At 40.2% G+C, this 18542-nt stretch overlaps 2 protein-coding genes across 2 annotated transcripts in view; one reads left to right on the top strand and one right to left on the bottom strand.

Annotated features, from left to right (window-relative positions):
* Positions 1–759: 759 nt before the first annotated feature.
* On the bottom strand, positions 760–5433 carry stoml2 (stomatin (EPB72)-like 2). The gene is made up of 10 exons (XM_069704863.1): positions 5279–5433; positions 4129–4281; positions 3765–3864; positions 3535–3593; positions 3313–3414; positions 3091–3225; positions 2667–2811; positions 2434–2513; positions 2215–2343; positions 760–1223 (listed from the first exon to the last, which is right to left on the bottom strand). The coding sequence occupies exons 1-10, from the start codon at positions 5318–5320 to the stop codon at positions 1110–1112; spliced, it is 1059 nt and encodes a 352-aa protein (XP_069560964.1). The 5' UTR covers positions 5321–5433; the 3' UTR covers positions 760–1109.
* A 1908-nt stretch (positions 5434–7341) lies between these two features.
* LOC138624591 (protein unc-13 homolog B-like) overlaps positions 7342–18542 on the top strand; it is a 66804-nt gene continuing 55603 nt past the window's right edge. The window contains exons 1-2 of the mRNA XM_069704930.1: positions 7342–7517; positions 15573–15602. Coding sequence (XP_069561031.1) covers positions 7496–7517; positions 15573–15602 — 52 coding nt within the window. The 5' untranslated portion in view covers positions 7342–7495. The remainder of the gene's footprint in view (positions 7518–15572; positions 15603–18542) is intronic.

The raw sequence follows: 18542 nt of genomic DNA, 5'->3' as shown, positions 1-18542 counted from the left end.
ATCCCAATCCACCACATCATACACCTTTTGAAGCCTCTTTACTTCCTAAGTCTCAAGTGACACGTGCTCAGATGTGCCATTATTTTCCATAAATCTTTTGAGCATCAGCGAAACCTACCAAACGACACACTATTCGTCTTCGCGGAGATCCATTTCATTTCATAAATACACCACATAAGACGTCAGAGGTGATTACAAATATGCAGGGAACAGAAACAGTCTCTCTCTCTCTCTCTCTCTCTCTCTCTCTCTCTCTCTCTCTCTCTCTCTCTCTCTCTCTCTCTCTCTCTCTCTCTCTCTCTCTCTCTCTCTCTCTCTCTCTCTCTCTCTCTCTCTCTCTCTCTCTCTCCCCCCCCCCCCCCCCCTCGGAGCCAAGACCTTAATGTGTTTACTACCTACTTACTACGAGGACATTGTTAATCGATTAGCTTTTTCAAGGAGATAACTTTTTAACATGACATGAGCCAGATTGTGAATTAACTACACTTTCGGGAACTTTCCACCATTCTGAAGCATCCAGCCAGACATCACATGCAGCAACTCAAAGACACTGGTCCCACTGCTGAAGGTGGCTGGAGAACTGCCACTGATTTTTTTTTTTTTTAGCCAATCAGATGGCTCACCTGAGCCAACTATGATTACAAGAATATTAACAATCCCACATAACCTGAACCTGGTTCGTTTGGGCAAAACAGGTTGCAATAAGGAGAAAACACAATTGTATGTTTCACCTAAAGGGTAATAAAAAAAAGAAACTACTCATGAGTAATGACTTTAATCACATTCTGAACAACATCCAGAGCTTTTTTTCTGCATCCATGATTCGGCCGACACACTTGTCAGCCTGCCAGAGTAACTGGTTTGGGTATATTTGGCTGGAGGCTGGTGTTAATTTCCAAATCAGACAACAACATAAACAACAACAGTCAGAGATGATTACAATCCTCTTACAAAAGATGTAACTTTCCCGCAGGGCTGCGGACATCAGTTTATAAAGTTGGTGTTTTTTTCCCCTGCTGTCCTGTCAGTGTGTGAACTCTGCTCACACAGCGATGCCTCAGAGACCTGCTCACTTTAAACGTAAACTGCCTCTTCTGGTTCTCAGCCTGCTACTGAGTTCTCTGCTCGTGAGGTTCGTTCAAGCGCTCCTTGCTCTTCTCCTGCTCCCCTTCCACGGAGGCTTTTATGCTCGTCTTTGCCAGCGTACTGTAAATGGTCATAGCCTTACGGGGAAGAAAGCAAAAATGATTAATGTCTTATACTTAATCTAGAGGCTGTTAAACTAAAAATCCAGCGACCCTGCTCTGAGCACAAATAACAGTTTCTCCGGGAAAAAGCAATCGCAATAATGAACACAAATTCAAGCAATCTCTGCAATATTTGCAGGAGCAAAAGATTTTGCCAAATTCCAGAAAATGTTTCCGCAAAAAATGTCCTCAACAGAAGCTCTGCAAATATTATGGCATAAAGTGGTCTTTCTAAAGAAAACTTGTTTTATTAACAAAAATCACTCTTCATTTTGCAACCAGCACAGCTCTGCCTCCTCTCCTCTCTTCACCAAAACAAAAGTCTGCACAGCAGGAAATTGGAACAAGCTGTAAAACTGGAAGTGACAGACTTTGCGGGAAATGTGGCCTTCACATTAAAATGATCTAATTAAATGCTTATTATCAAAGGAAGTGATTACATATCACTGTATGTTAAATTTGTTTTATACACACTTAAAGTTGTAAGTGAGTGCACTTTGTTTTTGTGCGTGCTGTCAGTGTTGAATTGTTATTAAGGAAACAGCATCTACAGCTCTTATTTTGACAGTCACAGGTTGTCAGCTTTAGAAAGCGTCGTAACTTTTATGATATGTTTTGTAGCTTTGAGCATCATCGTTCTCGAAGTTCAATAAATAAATAAAACAAAGATTAGAAATAAAATATGTCTGTAATATGCAGCATAATTATTATCAAAAGAAGTGATTACATATTTATTCCTTCATCAGTTAGCGCTTAAAAAAAGAAAAATGTCCTTGACTTGCAATTTTTTTCTAATTCCCTCAATTTTACACTTTTACATTTCTCTCACCTAAACTCCACACATTGCAATGACATTTTTGAGAATAATCGGCTGCAAAATCACAGATTTTTGATCGCGATAATCACAAACAACTTCAGCAAAATCCTGGAGGGACTGAGCTTCACACAAAGATCTATGCACACACACCTGAGAGACCATTCCGCTGATGTCACCAGTATTCGAGGGCAGAAGGATGGTGTTGGACTCTTTGGCGAGTTTGCCGAAAGCAGACACGTACTGCTCAGCCACACTAAGAGAAGCAGCTGCATTTCCATTCTGTACGAGGCACAAAAACGGTATTCAAAATCTCTTTTACGAGTCAGAATGCGATCACAGGTATGCCGTAAAAAAGGAAAACCCATTTACTTGCGCAGCTAGGGCTTCTGACAACAGATGGATGGCCTTGGATTTGGCCTCGGCTTTGGCTAGGACCGCGCTCGCCTCACCTGCGGGGAACGAAGTCAACCATCGATAACATTTAATCAAGTGGACTGATGTGCAACAGATATGGCAGAAAAAGCAAGACCGATCTCTCCAAGCAAACACTGAAAAAAAAAACGCAGAGATAAAACTTAATTAAGTCTCAAAATGTAACTTACCAACCGCTATATTGATCTGCTCTTCTTTTTGACCCTGCGAGGCCAGGATCTGAGCTTGTTTACACCCCTCAGCGACGTTAATGGCCGCCTCCCTCGTCCCCTCAGACTCCAGCACTGTGGCTCTCTTCTTACGCTCAGCTTCCACCTACACAGAGGGAATAAAACGTGTGTTGAATTGTTTTTTTTTCTTCTGTGATTAATACTTCTCTTGCTTGCCCAGAGTCTCACAAGTAAAGTGAGTGTTTTTAGTCATGACAGTCAAAACAACACCGTCTGCTCAAAAATAAAATGCTCCTGGCATATAATGTGTTTACATCAAAAGGAAGCCGCGAGCCACTTAAATCCGAACTACAGAACATATTTATCTCCCTCTGTTTCGGTGATCACTGTTCACTCCTTCACAAAGTCATCGCATTTGTCTCACCTGCATCTGCATGGATTCTTTGACACGAGGCGGAACATGTATATCTTTGATTTCGTAACGGAGGCAGCGGATTCCCCAGTCGTCTGAAGCTTGGTTGATGGAGTGCACGATGTTGGAGTTGAGAGACTCCCTTTCCTTGGATTAAAAACACATACATAAGTCCATTTTATTTCATAAATACAGAAAAGAAAACGTGCGATAGAGCAGTAAGTTTGTCGTTACCCGGAAGACTTTGTCCAGTGTGAGTTTGCCCAGTTCTGAACGCATGGTGGTCTGTGCCAGCTGCGTGACTGCATATTCTGGATCCTCAACACCGTAGCTGGCCTGGGATAGTACCAAAAAGACTACTATAGATCATGTTTTTCAAAGCACATATAAATAACAATAATAAAGTGGACAATCACTCTCGCCTTTTAAAGCTGCCCTAATTTTTTGCCAGCGTACCTTAAAAGGGTCCGTGATCCTTAAGTAAAGCACTCCGTCAATCTGTAATGTTACATTATCTGTAAAAAAAAACAAACAAGCACAGTAAAGGAAAAGACGAATTACAAAACATTTTTTATCAAACTGTGTCACTCAGACTGACATGACTATTCATCTAGAAAATGACTCTCCAAAGGAAAATTTCCTTTATTTTCCGGAGTGATTGAAGAGAAATACAATGCATTTCTTACCTAGAGAGACTGAAGACTGCTCTGGGACATCAATTACAATTTCTTTGAGACTCTGCACATAGCGAATTCTGTCCAGTATGGGTATCAGGAAGTTTAAACCCTGGAGGGAGTAAAAGGTAGAAACACGGGTGAGTGACAGCACTGGATAGTTTTTAAAATGTTTACAAGACTAGTTCCACTACAATGTCTGAGTTATAGTAATAATGATGCTAAGTAGGCTGTGATGAGCATTGCTGTATTAGACTGCTTTAGTTTTATGCAGGTGTGCTTGATAAACTGGGATGAACACCTCCGGGTTGTTGTGCTTTAGGTTGTTTGGGATTTTTTTTTTTTTTTTTTTTTTTTTTTAAAGATGAGACGGTACCGGCTCCAAGATCCGGTGGAAGCGACCCATCCGCTCCACCACCCAGGCTTCCTGCTGAGGCACAAACAGGACCACAGTGTTCATGGGCAGGCTGGACGCCCACCGCTGCTGGGCTGGTGTCACCAACAACCTCGGCACGGTCCGCTGGGTTTGCTGCCGAGACATACAATCCCAATGACATTTATTCCATCATAAACAGGAGGCATCAGCGCACCACGGATAAACAGAATCTAGAGATTACAGATTGAAGAACATCATTTTACTGAATGACTTTCATTTATTTGTAAATCTGTCTGTGATGATTAGTTCTTAAACTCAAACCTGCAAGGATTACGTCACGTATATATTATTAAAGAAAATACAGGCTGTAAGAATGATGTTTTCAAATTGGTCGACTCTTTGTCATTTTTTTGATTAATACATTAATTGTTTAGTTCATAAAAAGTCAGAAAACAGTGTGAAACGCGCAGGGCCCAGATTGCCATCTTTAAAAGGACATGGGTTCTTCTTTTTTCAACCATAAGCCCATATATAAATATAATCAACTATAAAAAACGACATGAAATAATATATATATATATATGTACAATAAATATTTCGCATTTCTACTCGACAACAATACAAATTGCAGCCAATTCATTTTCTGTCAATCAGATTATCACTGCAAGTCTTATTAAAATAAACCAATCCGACAACTGGAGTCTTCACAATTAACCTAAATAAATAAAAAAAGAAACCCCATTCATTTATTTTATCCAAATTCATTTGATTTATGCCAATTTCCCCCTAATGCTGATTCTATACATTATATATTTTTCTGATTTTTCTGGTATGGTTTAATAATTTGTATTATTATTTCAGAATATTATTATTGTAAGTACGTATCCGTGTAAAACTACATTTTTTTCTACCCACAGTAAACATTCAGCCTGTCAATCAGTGGTCGACAAAAAAAAAAAAAAAAAAACAAGGGCTGAACTCATGTTAACTCAGTACAGACTGTCAGCGTTAATAGTGACATGTGGATTATTTCCACTCGGATCCACGTTGAATAACACTTCACTTCACTTCACTTCACTTCACTTCACTTCACGAGGACGGAGGGAAGATAATGGCAGGTTTGCACGAGATGATGTAATAAACAATTTACCTGCAACATGGCGCCGCCGGCCCGACAAAGCGACCGTAACATCGTCCCGACTGTTGTTCAGCGTTTGCAGGAGGATCGATTCAAGCTTCAAAACCGGACCGTGTCTAAACTCTGCACTCATGTGACCCTTGCCGATCAGGAAATGAAAGTTACATCAGTGGTGCAACGCTTAAAAGCTCCGCCAGCACGGGCAACAACAAACCGGGAGACTAATGTTCCGCAGCAAACTAACGGTATCTCTGACAAGTTCTACTTACAGATCTCATTTCTTTCAACTTCATCACGAAATTTAACAGATGGATTTATTACATTACCTTTTAATATCCCTTTAATGCAGAAATGAAATGTAATATAATTTTCTTGAATGGAGTCTGCTTGAATAAGCTCCTCATACTTCCCCCCCCCTTACTTTTAAGTATCATTTTAACTTTAAAGTCTCCTTCAACTCAAAACTCTTGTTATGTTTGATCGTCTCTACGCAGAAAGATGTAGCCTATGTGCAGAATTTAAAACAAGCATGTTTTCACATTCATCTTATGAAATGAAGTTTCTTTGTGCCCACTGAAAATTTGATTTTGGGGGTTAGTGTACGAGAATGAATTGTGACATCACAAATAATTTTGAAGATAATCCTGTTCCAATTTAATTCATACAAGTATAGTGGGAAACTGGAAACATGGACATTACTGTAAAGTATGAGACATTTTGTAAAGTATGACATTTTGTGTCCAGAAGTTAAGCTTTAGAAATGAAATGCATATTTATAGATTCTGTAGTTTTAATTTCAATGAGTAAATGTCCTTGTGAAAATATTTACAAGATGAAAAAGTGTGGAAAAATCTTATCAGACACAAAATATTTTTCATAGTAGAATATTTGATATGCACCAACAGCAATAACAAAAACTACTACTGCTTCTAATAAAAAATAGGTTATATTTGTTCATTAATTCCCCTCTTGCCTGTTTTTCTTGTACTTTTTTGCCAGTAAACATCTCGTTCGGGGATAAATATATAGTTTTAAGTCAAGACATCAAACGCACAGACGCAATTTCTTTGTGTTGTGAAACCTTTATTAAATGTCTTCTTTCCATTTTTTCCATTGAATGATTCAGTTTATGTCTCTGAATCCGCATGGTGGTGCTGTTTGCTCAAGATTACTGTCATTCGGGGTTCCTTGCTCGATATTTGAAAGCTGTTGAAAAGACCTTTTGAAAGGGTGTCAGGTTTGGTGATTGTTTTGATCGCGTTCACAGGCAAGGCCAATGGGTCAAATGCTTTTCTTTGAAGCGCTGCAGTGATAAAGGTTGATGAAGCTGACCTGACTTCACGTTTCTGCAAAAACATCCAAGTAGAAATGTAAACAGCGGACCTATGATTTAGATGAATCAAAACACACAGCACAAGGCATGACAAGCTACTTAAATAACAATAATAAGAAGAAAATACACTGCAAATTATTTGAATAATCCATGAATTGCCCTGAGAATAAATAAACCATGAAATACCCAATATAAGATCATAAAGAAATATAACGATAGGTATGTTTAAATCCTCTCCACAAATGAAAAGGATGTCGGGAAAAAAAAGAGTAGTTACTCAAAGTGGCTATGTAGGCTATGGGAACCAAACACAACAGGAAACGTGTAGGGTTTATAGAGTAAGTATAGGTTTTGGCTTTGAAACATATAGGCATCCTTATGATAAAAAAAAACCCCACAAAAAAAACACAAAAAAAACCACATTATAAAAGTACAAATTTCACTGATAAAAAGTTGCAGGTGTTTGGTTTGCGTTGATCTGTGTGCGTCACCTGCGTCCTCCTCTGACTTGTGCCTTTACGCGATTGGTGGGATTTCTTTAGAAGGCTCCGCCCTTCAGTGCAGACCTGCACTCTCATTGGTCAGATCAAACGCCAGTAACAGGTGACTGGACTTGCCCCCCCCCCGCCCCCGCCCCCTGTCAGTCCTCTCGTGGGTGTCCGTCAGTCCGAAAACCTGTAATACCAGTTTTAATAATGTCGTGGCGGTGGCGGGGAGCTGCTGCTCTCTGCCCAAATCCGGCATCAGTAAACCACCTGTGAACACCGACGAGGAGCCTCTCAGCGCTTTGAAGAAGTATGTTCATGGATGTTTTAATGTTACCTCAAGCTGCAAATCTCCGCTGAGAGTCTGCACCACAAGAACTGAGTGAAACTCGTCGCCAGAAGCGCTTTGCCATGTCGTTACTGTGTGTCAGAGGTAAGTTTTTATTTTTTTTTTTTTTTTATTTTTGAACTTTACACGGTTAGAGACGACATTTAGCGCTCGTTTGTTCGAATTAGGTGTCGAGTTTGCGGAATTCAGTCTGATAACGTCAATGCAATCCGACAGAACAGGTTTTCCAGCAGGAGGAAAGCTCCTCCAGGGAGCAGCAGAAAAAAAAAAAAAAAGTAGTTTGTCCCGTCCTGATTTGATCTTTTTTAGAAACCCGTAGGCTACTCTTCATAAGAATAAACAAAAACAAATTCATGTTAGGTGATGCTTTCCATTGCATTATATGATTTGACAGCCGATACCTTTTTTTGTTGTTGTTGTTGTTGTTGGAGCGAGGCGCCCGAACCATACCAGCTGTTTCATCCTCACAGAGCAACCTCTGATCTGTGGGTTTTGTTGACTTTGAGATATAACAAAAACAGGAATAAACAGCAGCCCTACGATTAATTCGAAATGTCTTTAAGATGATCCCACTTCAGAATTAAAGCTAGAAAGACGATACATAGATACATAACTTGTCAAAGTGTAAATATGATTGTTTTGTGAGTTAATACTTGAATTATTAACCAAATCACCAAAAGTTTAGCTTAAAACTTGGTTAGTTTATTAATGAATAAAACTGTTACCAGTGTTTAAACTAGTGCTAAGAGCCCTCCCCAGGGTCCCCAGGGATCCTCACTGTTAAATTCAGTGGATGAGGAAATGCCCACGCTACTGTCCCCTCAGTGTTATACTTTTTCTTTTGTTTCTGTGATAAAAAAAAAAAAAAAAAAGAAGTGTTTATTATTGGGAAAGTATTGTCTTCTCATCGACAAACAAAAACAAAATTGTAATGGATAAAAAGTAACAAAATCTTTAGGGGTCCAAATTATAGTAATTATGGACTTATACAATTCATAACCCATTTAGAAATAACGTTATGGTTCTCTCTACATGGACACTTTTCAGCAACAGCAAGACTGAGGTTAAATCAGCTGGGGTGGGTTAACACAGAAATAAAAGAAAATTAAAAAATGGAGAATCCTGCTGTAACATCATCCACCGCAGCAAAACACATTATGTAATATCCAATTCTGTGACAACATGACTGATGCCCAGCAATTTGGTATGGTGCTGCCAAGGGTGTGTGTGTGTGTGCGTGTGTGTGTGTGTGTGTGTGTGTGTGTGTGTGTGTGTGTGTGTGTGTGTGTGTGTGTGTGTGTGTGTGTGTGTGTGTGTGTGTGTGTGTGTTTGTGTGTGTGTGGGATGGGGTGGAGGGGGGTAAAGAAACACCCCGCAAGCTTAAAGGGCTTGCAGGGCTTTACATCTGTAATGACAGAGCCATGCATACTAGAATACTTTGAATACAATCATTTAGGATGTTTGTTTGTTTTTTAACGTAAAATTTTGGGGGGGAATTTGAAATGTCACTTGCTGAAAGACTTAAAACAAATTTTAAGAAGTTTTAGAGCCAGACTGATATATTGGCTGGCCGATTTCATCAGCTGATATTGGCCTATCACAGATACACTGTCAGTATAAACCTATATGTTGGCTGATATTAACCAATATAAAAGCTTTTTTTTTTTTTAGGAAACATAACTCAGAAAAAGATCAGAGGGGTAAATTAGAAATCGCTCTTTTTGTGGACAAGGAACTGTAAAATATCCTGCCTCCAGTATATCTCTGTCACAAGTGTCAGAAATGTTTGATAACCATATTTGAGGGATTGTTGCGAAACATGGGGGTGCATACTGCATACACTAGTATAAATATGAAGAATATTGGCCCATATCAGAAATTTTTTTTCCCTCCTTAACATCGATATCGGTATCGGCCTCAAAAATCCAGTACAAGTCAGTTTTAAGGTTTCCATTCTCACAAAACGTAATGGAGAAATGGAAAGTGTGTAACTTTCTAGATAGGCAACAAATGTTTGTTCTCTCTGTCAAATGAAGGTTAATCCTGACCAAAACAATAACCGAAGTGTTGTAGCCCTTTAATATTGAAATATTGTTTCAAAGACTAAGATGCACCGTGTGCCTATATGTGAAAGAAAGATCAGTATTTCAATGCCTGTATTAAATAACATGATCCCATAACAGCAGTGGATTTATGCTTGTCGCTCCAATCTCTGAACTATTGTACTTGTTCCGGTGGTTTGATTACCGTGTACGGGCACCTGCTTTATGGCGAAATTTATGCTATCACTTAGAGAAATGTTGTGTGAAATATCAGATAGCATTTGGAGAGTGAACTTCAAACGTTGGTCGGTAAGAAGAGATCAGAGGGAGCTTTAAGATGAAAATCCCCCTCTTGTTCTTTCTCTGCCTGCTTACCGAAAACAATATTCGTCTTGAAGTTGGCATCCATGAGGCTTGTTGATGAAGGAGACAGTGGACAGATGACTTACCCGGCAGCCATTAGTCCGAGTATTCTGTTTTTATTTCCTCTATATTATTACCAGTATGATTTTATCTGCCAGTAGGGCTGCACGGTATTGGGACAAATGTATTTATATTTTGACACGCAGGGCCAAACTCTGTGTATTCAAGAACCCTTAAATCCAAACAACTAACATTGTATCAGGAAGTCAAGTTTTCCTTTTGTGTCAAGTAGCCCGAAAAGTTGGAGGATGATGTGTTTGAGTTAATTTACCTTAGTTAACATCGCACGTGCTGCCGTGTGACTATTGCACATGCACACATCTCAAGGTTGTTGCTGAAACGCTGAGTTATGCAGCCCAGCGATTGTGTTTCGATCAAATGGTACACACTGTTTTTGATATCGTGAGCATTTCTGGAAATCGAACCTGTAGGCGGACCGGATTTACACGCACAGCCTCGGTCTGATCTTAAAACCTCCAAATTATATCTGCTAGAAATCCTTATCGTGCATTTTGTTCCTGGCGCTGCATGAAACACGTTTAGTTTTACATTTATCTTGTGAATATGACGGAAGAGGCGGTCGGGACTTCATGCCTCACGTCTCATCACATCCTCATGTAATACTGTTCAAATATTCCTCAGATCCCACCACCGTGTGATTGCGCAATCAAGCAAACACCTGCTGTCATCAGTTCCTTTAGTGCTTTTGCAGATGTATACAGGTCACCGCTGAGTAATGACGGCCTCTTCTCAAACTGTGCAGATGCAGAGCAGGAATTCTCCCTGACGATGAAGCATAAACGTGTCATTGAATTATCTTACTTCCTCGTGTTCGAGTTTGTTCTCGCACATTAGAAGCTGATTGTCACTGATTCAACTCGGTGTCGCTACGTTTCCCAGCTTGAACTGTGATTAAATACTGAGAAGTAAGTATTCAATCTACTCGATTGATCAGTCACTCAAATTTAACCTTTAACCTCGCTCACTCATGAAATGCAGGCTCATTGTCCCTGTTGTTTAATATGGCAAGATTACATTCTTTAAAATAATGATGTTATGGAGAGGCCCTTTATACCAGGCTAGGTATGGTGTCTCCACAATAAACCACTAAAAGAGACCCTGCTATTTATTGTACATCAACCATTTCAATGTTGCATGAAAACTTGACAGAGATTGCACAAAAATCACTGCAGATATTTCATTATGAATTTGCAATTTCAACCTTTTGTCACTATTTTGCTAAAACAAACAAACAAACAAAAAAAAAGAGTTATCCCACAGCAGGAAGCCAACAACTTTTGGATGTGTGGGGAACAAAAGACATTCTGCTCAAACCTGTCTGTGCCTTCCACAAAAAAAAAAAAATTGATATTTTTCAGTAAAAACAGACGAATGATTGGTCGATACACCAAGCTGAGAGGGAGAACAGCTCCCGGCAGGGAAAAGGTCACAACGAAGAAATTCAGTTTGGTGCCGCTTCCTTGAGAAAGTTCATCTCAATGACTTCGGCAATCAAGAGTTATTGTACTAACTGGGGACTTTCACTGTAGAGCTTTCAGACTGTCCATTTATTGATTAGTGAAATTAAAGCCGGTAGGAGTTATGCAGCCAATAGATAACACGGTAGAGGGCCCTTGGGCAGGGGTTTGAGTGATTAGCTGACGATGTGACTCATCCTTTGATAGCACAGCTTGACAGTGTTGCCTATTTATTGCTAGTCGAGATGCTTCATCTCCATGGCGATGTCTTTACACAACAGATAAGTGGTTGCCCTTACAAGTGGACATGTGTGTGGGGGGGGGGTACTCTTGCTGTGGATCAGGGCAGGCTTGACATGGCTCACATGGACACCACCGTGCTGCAGTATTGAAGGTGAACACGTGATAAATGAAGTCACACAATATCTATCAACATCTGAGACGAGTAGTTGTTAGACAGATGTTTACTGTTCGGACAGAGGAAGAGTCTGTAAGAGCTTCTAAAGAAAGCTTTTGTGGTGACTTTTGGTCTCGGCCTTAAGAGAGTTTTATGGTCTCCCGCAAGTTCATGAGGAAAGCGGTTGCGGACAGGTTTGATGGCAACATTTTACTCTGCTGTCCATCCTCTCAGTGCGTCATGCAGTGCCTTGCTGAGCGGTGCTCAGATTAGAAATCATTCTGGAGGTCATTTGAATGTGAGGAGGCAGACAACAACCAAACCGTGCTGGAGGGTGTTGGGATGTGTAACATTTAACAGTCGATTTTCTTAATAGCAGGCAAATGTGGGCTACATTGCATTAATGTCTGCCCAATCAAGTTAAGTCAGTTTCATTTATATCGGCTCATATAGAAAAGACAAATCCGCCTCGAGGGGAGGCCGACTTTACAATCTGTACAGCATACGACGCCCTCTATCCTTAAATACACCACTCTAACGTGAAAACAAATGGTAGAGACTTCAGGAGGAACGGAAGAACATTCAAACAATGTCGACTTTACGAAACAGAGCAGCACACCAAATTTACAATCAGCATAATCAAAATTAGACAGAAATTACAGATGCCTCAATGCCTGCGGATGCATCTTTATTCTTTAGTAAAGTATTGGACTGGTATTTGATATCACATCACATACAGATAAATGGAGAGAGTCCAAATATTAGAGACACAGGAACTTTCTGTTATTTTCACGAGATTAAATAGTTATTGAAATCAACGTGGATTGAATTTCTGCTGATTGATTGATTCATGAATTTATAAGTGCACCTGAGGTAAAAGCTACTTGTATGTTGCTGGTGAACTGGCTCTGTGCCTCCTACTGATACCTCTGTTTTACTGCCAGCTGAGCAGCGTCCACACAGGATGTGGAGCCTGTTTCATGCATCATCGCGCCTTTTGTGTGCCGTTTCTTCTGTAGACATACAGCGATATTTGTTTTTACCTCCCATTCTCTGTTATCGCGCACACACTCATCATTCAAACCACATCGGATTAAGACCACACAAGTACATCGCACTAGTTGTCACGACTGCGTCGGGGCTGTTTGCTTTGAGTCTGCTCGGCTGACTTCGGCTCTGCAGCGGGATCGGCGGTCGGAGAGGTATTACAAGGAAATATCTGTCTAAAGGAGGACAGAGCGGAGCCCAGCAGGACTGAAGGGGCCGGAGCCGCTGCAGGCCGAGTGGGTGAGTGTGGCGAGCTGCAGAGTAGTGGAATTATGGGAGAAAGAGGCAGAGATAGCGCTTAGAGATTGTAGGAGTAATCCCCTGGCCATCTGTTGCTCTCTCTCCCGCTCACACTGGCTCCGCCTGATCAGATCCAACAGCCAGCACAAAGCGGAAGTACGCCACCGCTTCCAGCCGGAGTAGATTCTGGTGTCACTTCCTGGTCCTACTTTCTGGCTGACCTTCCACTTATGACGTCCTGTTTTTGGAACGTCAGGGTTTTCCCTCCTCGCACAGTTTTCACTGTGCTTTTCTAGCAGTTTTGACATGTGTGGGGGACCATTTGCACACCGATCGGGATTTAGTTATATTTGAAACTGAATCAGTTGACAGTTGTGGGATTTGTTGCTCATGGAGCCAACCAGATTTGATCAAACCACACACAGACGCTGGCTGCTGTCAGAGCAGATTAAATGAATGTTTGACAGTTAAACTCTCTGTTAATTGTTGTTTTATTGGACATGCGTATGTGCTCTTATACTAAAGAAGTTTAGAATTAAAACCATGTGTTCAGGGGCTATGAGACATCCACAAACACCTTTGTCATTTAACTACAAATGTTTATAGTTATAGGAAAATAAGTTGATTTTTAATAGGGCTGCATGTTAAATACAAAAACAATGCTTTTTTTTTTACACTATATAAATATGATTTTATTGTATTTTGTATCTTTGTAGAATAACTTTGTTACCTGCATGACTTCCTACTAGTTTGTTTGATCCAGTGGTATTTTAAAGAAAAAGCACAGTTGTTCCAAATAAATATATTTGAAACAAGTTGAAGTATTTTCAGAAGCAAGTATACATACTGTGAAAATAAAGGAAAAAGAAAACAGTAGGTTGGTAATTGGCCAACTGTCCCTGACAAATACTAAGCTAAATGGCCCCTAACGCTACAAGCAGATAATGATAAGCATCAGTTTCCACCATAACGGCTTCCTGGTTTATTGCCCTCTTGCTCTGCGACTGTGGTACAGTCCTAAATAATGTCATGCAAATTAGGACATAAGGCCTCTGTGCCAGCTCATTTACCTTTGTGGAAAGTCAAACAAAAATCTCACTGCTGCTTTCTCTTAACATTTCCACTTATCCTTTTCCGTTTCTCACGGATGTATGTACAAGACAGGAAACACTTTTTCTTCCCCTTCCCTCCCCTTTGTTACTGGAATAACTGGTTTTCTGAGTTTTAGTCCTTTCATATGTAGTTAGTGCTATTACATTTGACACATGGGGCTCCATTGATATGGATTAATATTCATTTTTAGTCTTACTGTACTATTTCTAATAAACAAATACTACTTGAATGCTACATACATACAACCATTTCCTTTTTGTGTTTTAATTCTCATAATTAAGGATGATTAAATGACAGGAGACAGAGGGGAAAACAAATAAAAACTTCACAGTTGCTTTAATGTGCACAGAGAGAAGACGGGATGTCACATGAAAATATGAAAGCCTCATTTGTGCCTCCATCATCCCCATCCTGCCCATCTGCCATACCAGGCTGCAGAGGTTTAGCAGGTTATATGCCTGAACACATAACCCTGCCACCGCAATCACAATTAATCCCTCCCAAAGCGCTTCACAATCCCATACATGTTATTGTATAGATGCATCAAGGGGCTAAAGATGTTCGTTTTAATATTAGATCAAAACACAGCAGCAAGTGGTTTTTCCACCGTAAATATATATATATATATATATATATTTTTTTTTTACAGATTGCAGGAAATGGCATCCTTATTTGTTTGTTTGTTTGTTTTGTGTCTTAACACCCGTCTGCCTCAGTCCACCTTGTGTTTTTTGTGATGCAGCTGTGTAAGCATATGCATCACGATTGCGTTGCAAAAGTTCATGGAAACAGTCTCTATCTATTTAAACCTAAAGCTCTAGGAAAGGTTACACTCTGTAATACTTAATATGGAGGAGTAAAAGGGACCAAAAAAAAGTAACTGGGAAATGGAAACTAGGTCATTTACATGATGTCGTGTTGTTTTTTCTTAATATAGCCACCTGATCAGGCAGCATGGTGTGAAAATTCATCTCGCGCATTTATATGTTGTCTTTTGTTTTCTTAATGACATTTTGACCCAAAGCGGCTCATCAAAACAAACGGCTCATCCATTTTGATCGAGCTGCACATCGAGTGTCCTCGCTGAAGGCAACATGATGTGTTTGTGTGATTCAGGTGTCACGAGTCACACTAACTCATGATTCAGTTCTCTGCATATTGATGAATCTGAGAGGCTTCAGTGACATGAGATTTTGTTTATTTTTCTTGTTTAGCTGTGTTGGCATTTCTGACTTTAAATAACATAGATAGGATTTGAATAAAATAATTTTTAAAAAAAAATCACTTTTACTTGCGTCCGTTGTCTTAGAAGAGTCTCACGAACAAACATTACATATGTGTAGATTATAAATTTAAATGCTTTTAAGCGGCCTAATTATTGTTTGTTTGTGTGTTGCAGTGAAGAAAGCCAAGCTCAAGGGACCACCAGGTAAGCTCTTTTTTTCTCTTTATTCATAAACCTTAAGTTATTATATCTTGTAATTGTTCACTCTGGTCAAACACTCTCCCATTGTCCAAACATATGAAACACACACACTTGAATTTGGAGGCTGTACATCTGCACAGACTCAAATTCCAGGGAATTTGCGGGATTGTTGATGTTGTTTTTCGACAAGTCAGTGTGGAGCTGTTGGTAACTCAGTAACCCAATGATAAAGACCCTCAGACTTCTACACAGTTCACGTGACACTTCAAAACTTAAAAGCTTTCTTGTAAATGCTTTTTGAAATTTCCCACACGCTCCCATGTAGTTGGTCAATCCTGTAAATTCTGGCAAGTCACTGAAACCCAGTGTTGACTTCCTCATTATGTAATCCTGTGTCCTTCCCCGCCAGGCCGTCCACAGGTGAGCTTAGATTGCTAGCTGCTAAATCCAAATCCCTTCGCTCTCCACCTAACCAAATCCCTCTAGTGTTCAGGCTCACGCCTACCTTTAAGCCCCGTGACATTTCTGGCAAGAGCAGACAGGAGCCCCGATAGAAAGTCACCTCAGATTTGATTGTGCCGCTGGTATTTTGACCCTCGTTCTCCATCCCTGACTGACCCGTGCGAAGTTAATTACCCAACAGGTCTCTGCGTTTGCTCAGCTCGTAGTTTTCTCGGCCCATCCTTCTTCACCGGTGCTCAGCGTAATCATTTCGTAGTGTTCCTGCGTCGCGTCACAGTTGTCTGGAGGCCTCGGCGCTCTGAGGTGTTGGATTTTGATCGTGAGACTGTGTGCAGGCCTTCCCCGTGCCCTCCTCCCTCCTCTGGGCCGCACAACACGTGACACCTGGCCCAGAGCAAACATCAGGGATAATTCAGTTAAGCCAGTTGTCTCCAGGCGGCGAAGTGGAAACATCGTTCTTTTTGTATTTATTTTTTTATTTTTTTATAAAGAAGAATTTTGTCAGGCGCAGTCCTGCAAGAGATTTAGAACACCACGTGTTATGTTGATACGGTAAATAACTGTAGAAATGAGTTCGTTCAGCCTATGCTACTGTAGAGCGGACTGAAAAAAGCCGGTCTGATTCTGTGTTGTTTCTTCTGTCTTAATTTCAACATTTATTAGACGTCAGTTTATCGTGGATGTTACCTGTTTTAAGGTTGGCATGCTTACATCATAATGTTCTGTACATTGTGTTTGTTGTTGTTCACGGTGCTTGTGGTCTGCTGCTCTGCAGAGATGGTCACTCTGCAGTCAGATTTTGGAGGGGATACAAATTTAGCTGGTAGACAAATTGGTGTACGTTTTGTTTGAGTTAGCACATGAAACTGGACAAACTAATTTAGCAACTGTGTGCATGAATTAGCGTGGGTAAATTAGAACTGGTTCTATTTGTTTTTTCTTTATGATAGCTGTTGAATGAATTCATTAATTACATTTCCCAACCTGTCCAGGGTGTACCCGGCCTTTGCCCCAAAGTCAGCTGGGATAGGCTCCAGCCCTGTGACCCTAAACGTGATCAAGTGGGTATGGGTGATGGTTGGATTGATAATTAGGAAATTCCTAATAGCTTACTCACCAGATTTAGCTTTCTGCAACTTCTGTGCACTCTCTGCTCAAGTTTCCGGTCCACAGAAACATTGCCAATGTGCCGGACCAATGGTCACAAAAAGGCATGTAACTCCGGAGCTGATGTTGATCAAGCCGTGAAACTTGGAATAGTTACTTTAAGAAGGTGACTGCTCTTCATGCTCTATGCAGGTCACGGTGCTGCTAACCGCTCACATGCAACACAAACCGTCTCTCAACTTTTTGACCCATCCCTTTTATAAATACAGCGTATAGGCCGATATATCAATAGCAGGAGTTTGTTTACTGTGTAATATCATGACTAGTATTGGCCCCAAATTGGCTCTGTTGACTTGTATTTTTTTTTTTTTTTTTACAAATGTTTGTGGTTCTAATTAATGACTCAAAGCAAATTGCAATTAAAACCTAACAAAATGTAATATTTAAGATTTTGTTGATGTGAAGAGATCTTTTCTGCTGCCATGTGTAACAGTGTAAACATCAGTTTCATCATTTCACTCTTTGATATTCTTATTAACACATTGATATAACAGCCCTAACGGTACATTAGCCTTTAAAGAAATGTCATCAAGCTAAAACCTCCTCTTCCAAACACAACTCAACGTACTGTATTTACTAAGAACTCCTAAAGGCAACATCGGATAAACAACAGATGGATGAGAGTTATGAAAGAAGCCATTGGAAAACAGAGAATTAGTTGATTGTTTAAAAAAATAAATCAGCTAATTGTACAAAAAAAAGTTTCAGTATACTTTAGGGTACCTTGCTATATTTTTTGCTGTCCAGACCTTTAGGCTACAATAAGTGTGGAGGTGACAGATTACCATCTTGCAGCTGCAATGGGCCTGATATGTAATGAAATGGCACATCGTCTTGTTGTGCTGCAAATGCAATTGATTGTGAATCAAAGCTGCATAATAATGCTGTGCAGCTCTGCACTTTATCTTCTCTTAACCTCTAGAAGTGGCATTTTGAGATCAGATTTCTGCATTTTATGGCCTATGCATCACCGTACCGCCCACTCTGTGCAGAATGCAGGAAACAACAGGCTTAGTTACAGCTGGCTCTTTGTCTGTTTGTTCAGGTTTAAGGTTCTAATTACCGAACAGGTTATTTATCATTCCATTCTTCCTTGTGGTATTCCGAACATGCGCTGCTCGGGGAGGGAAACGTGTGGCTTATTGGAAGAGGCTTTAAAGTTTACACAAGGTTGGGGTGAGACGGGTGTTTGCGTTGTGCTTTCACACACACCTGCAGCCACTAGGCCTTATTTTGGAGCCCTAACTCAAAGGTGTTTCTGGAGAATTATCTACATGTAGAACTGAAGGTAACCTTGAATGGGCCAGTGGCCAG

Source organism: Brachyistius frenatus, unplaced genomic scaffold, assembly GCF_029030835.1.
Source record: "Brachyistius frenatus isolate BFR_SWC_R1_liver_20210118 unplaced genomic scaffold, ASM2903083v1 Contig_3, whole genome shotgun sequence".
Taxonomy (NCBI): Eukaryota; Metazoa; Chordata; class Actinopteri; family Embiotocidae; genus Brachyistius; species Brachyistius frenatus.
The sequence above is the reverse complement of the archived record's forward strand: the minus strand, read 5'-3'. Positions and strand labels throughout refer to the sequence as shown.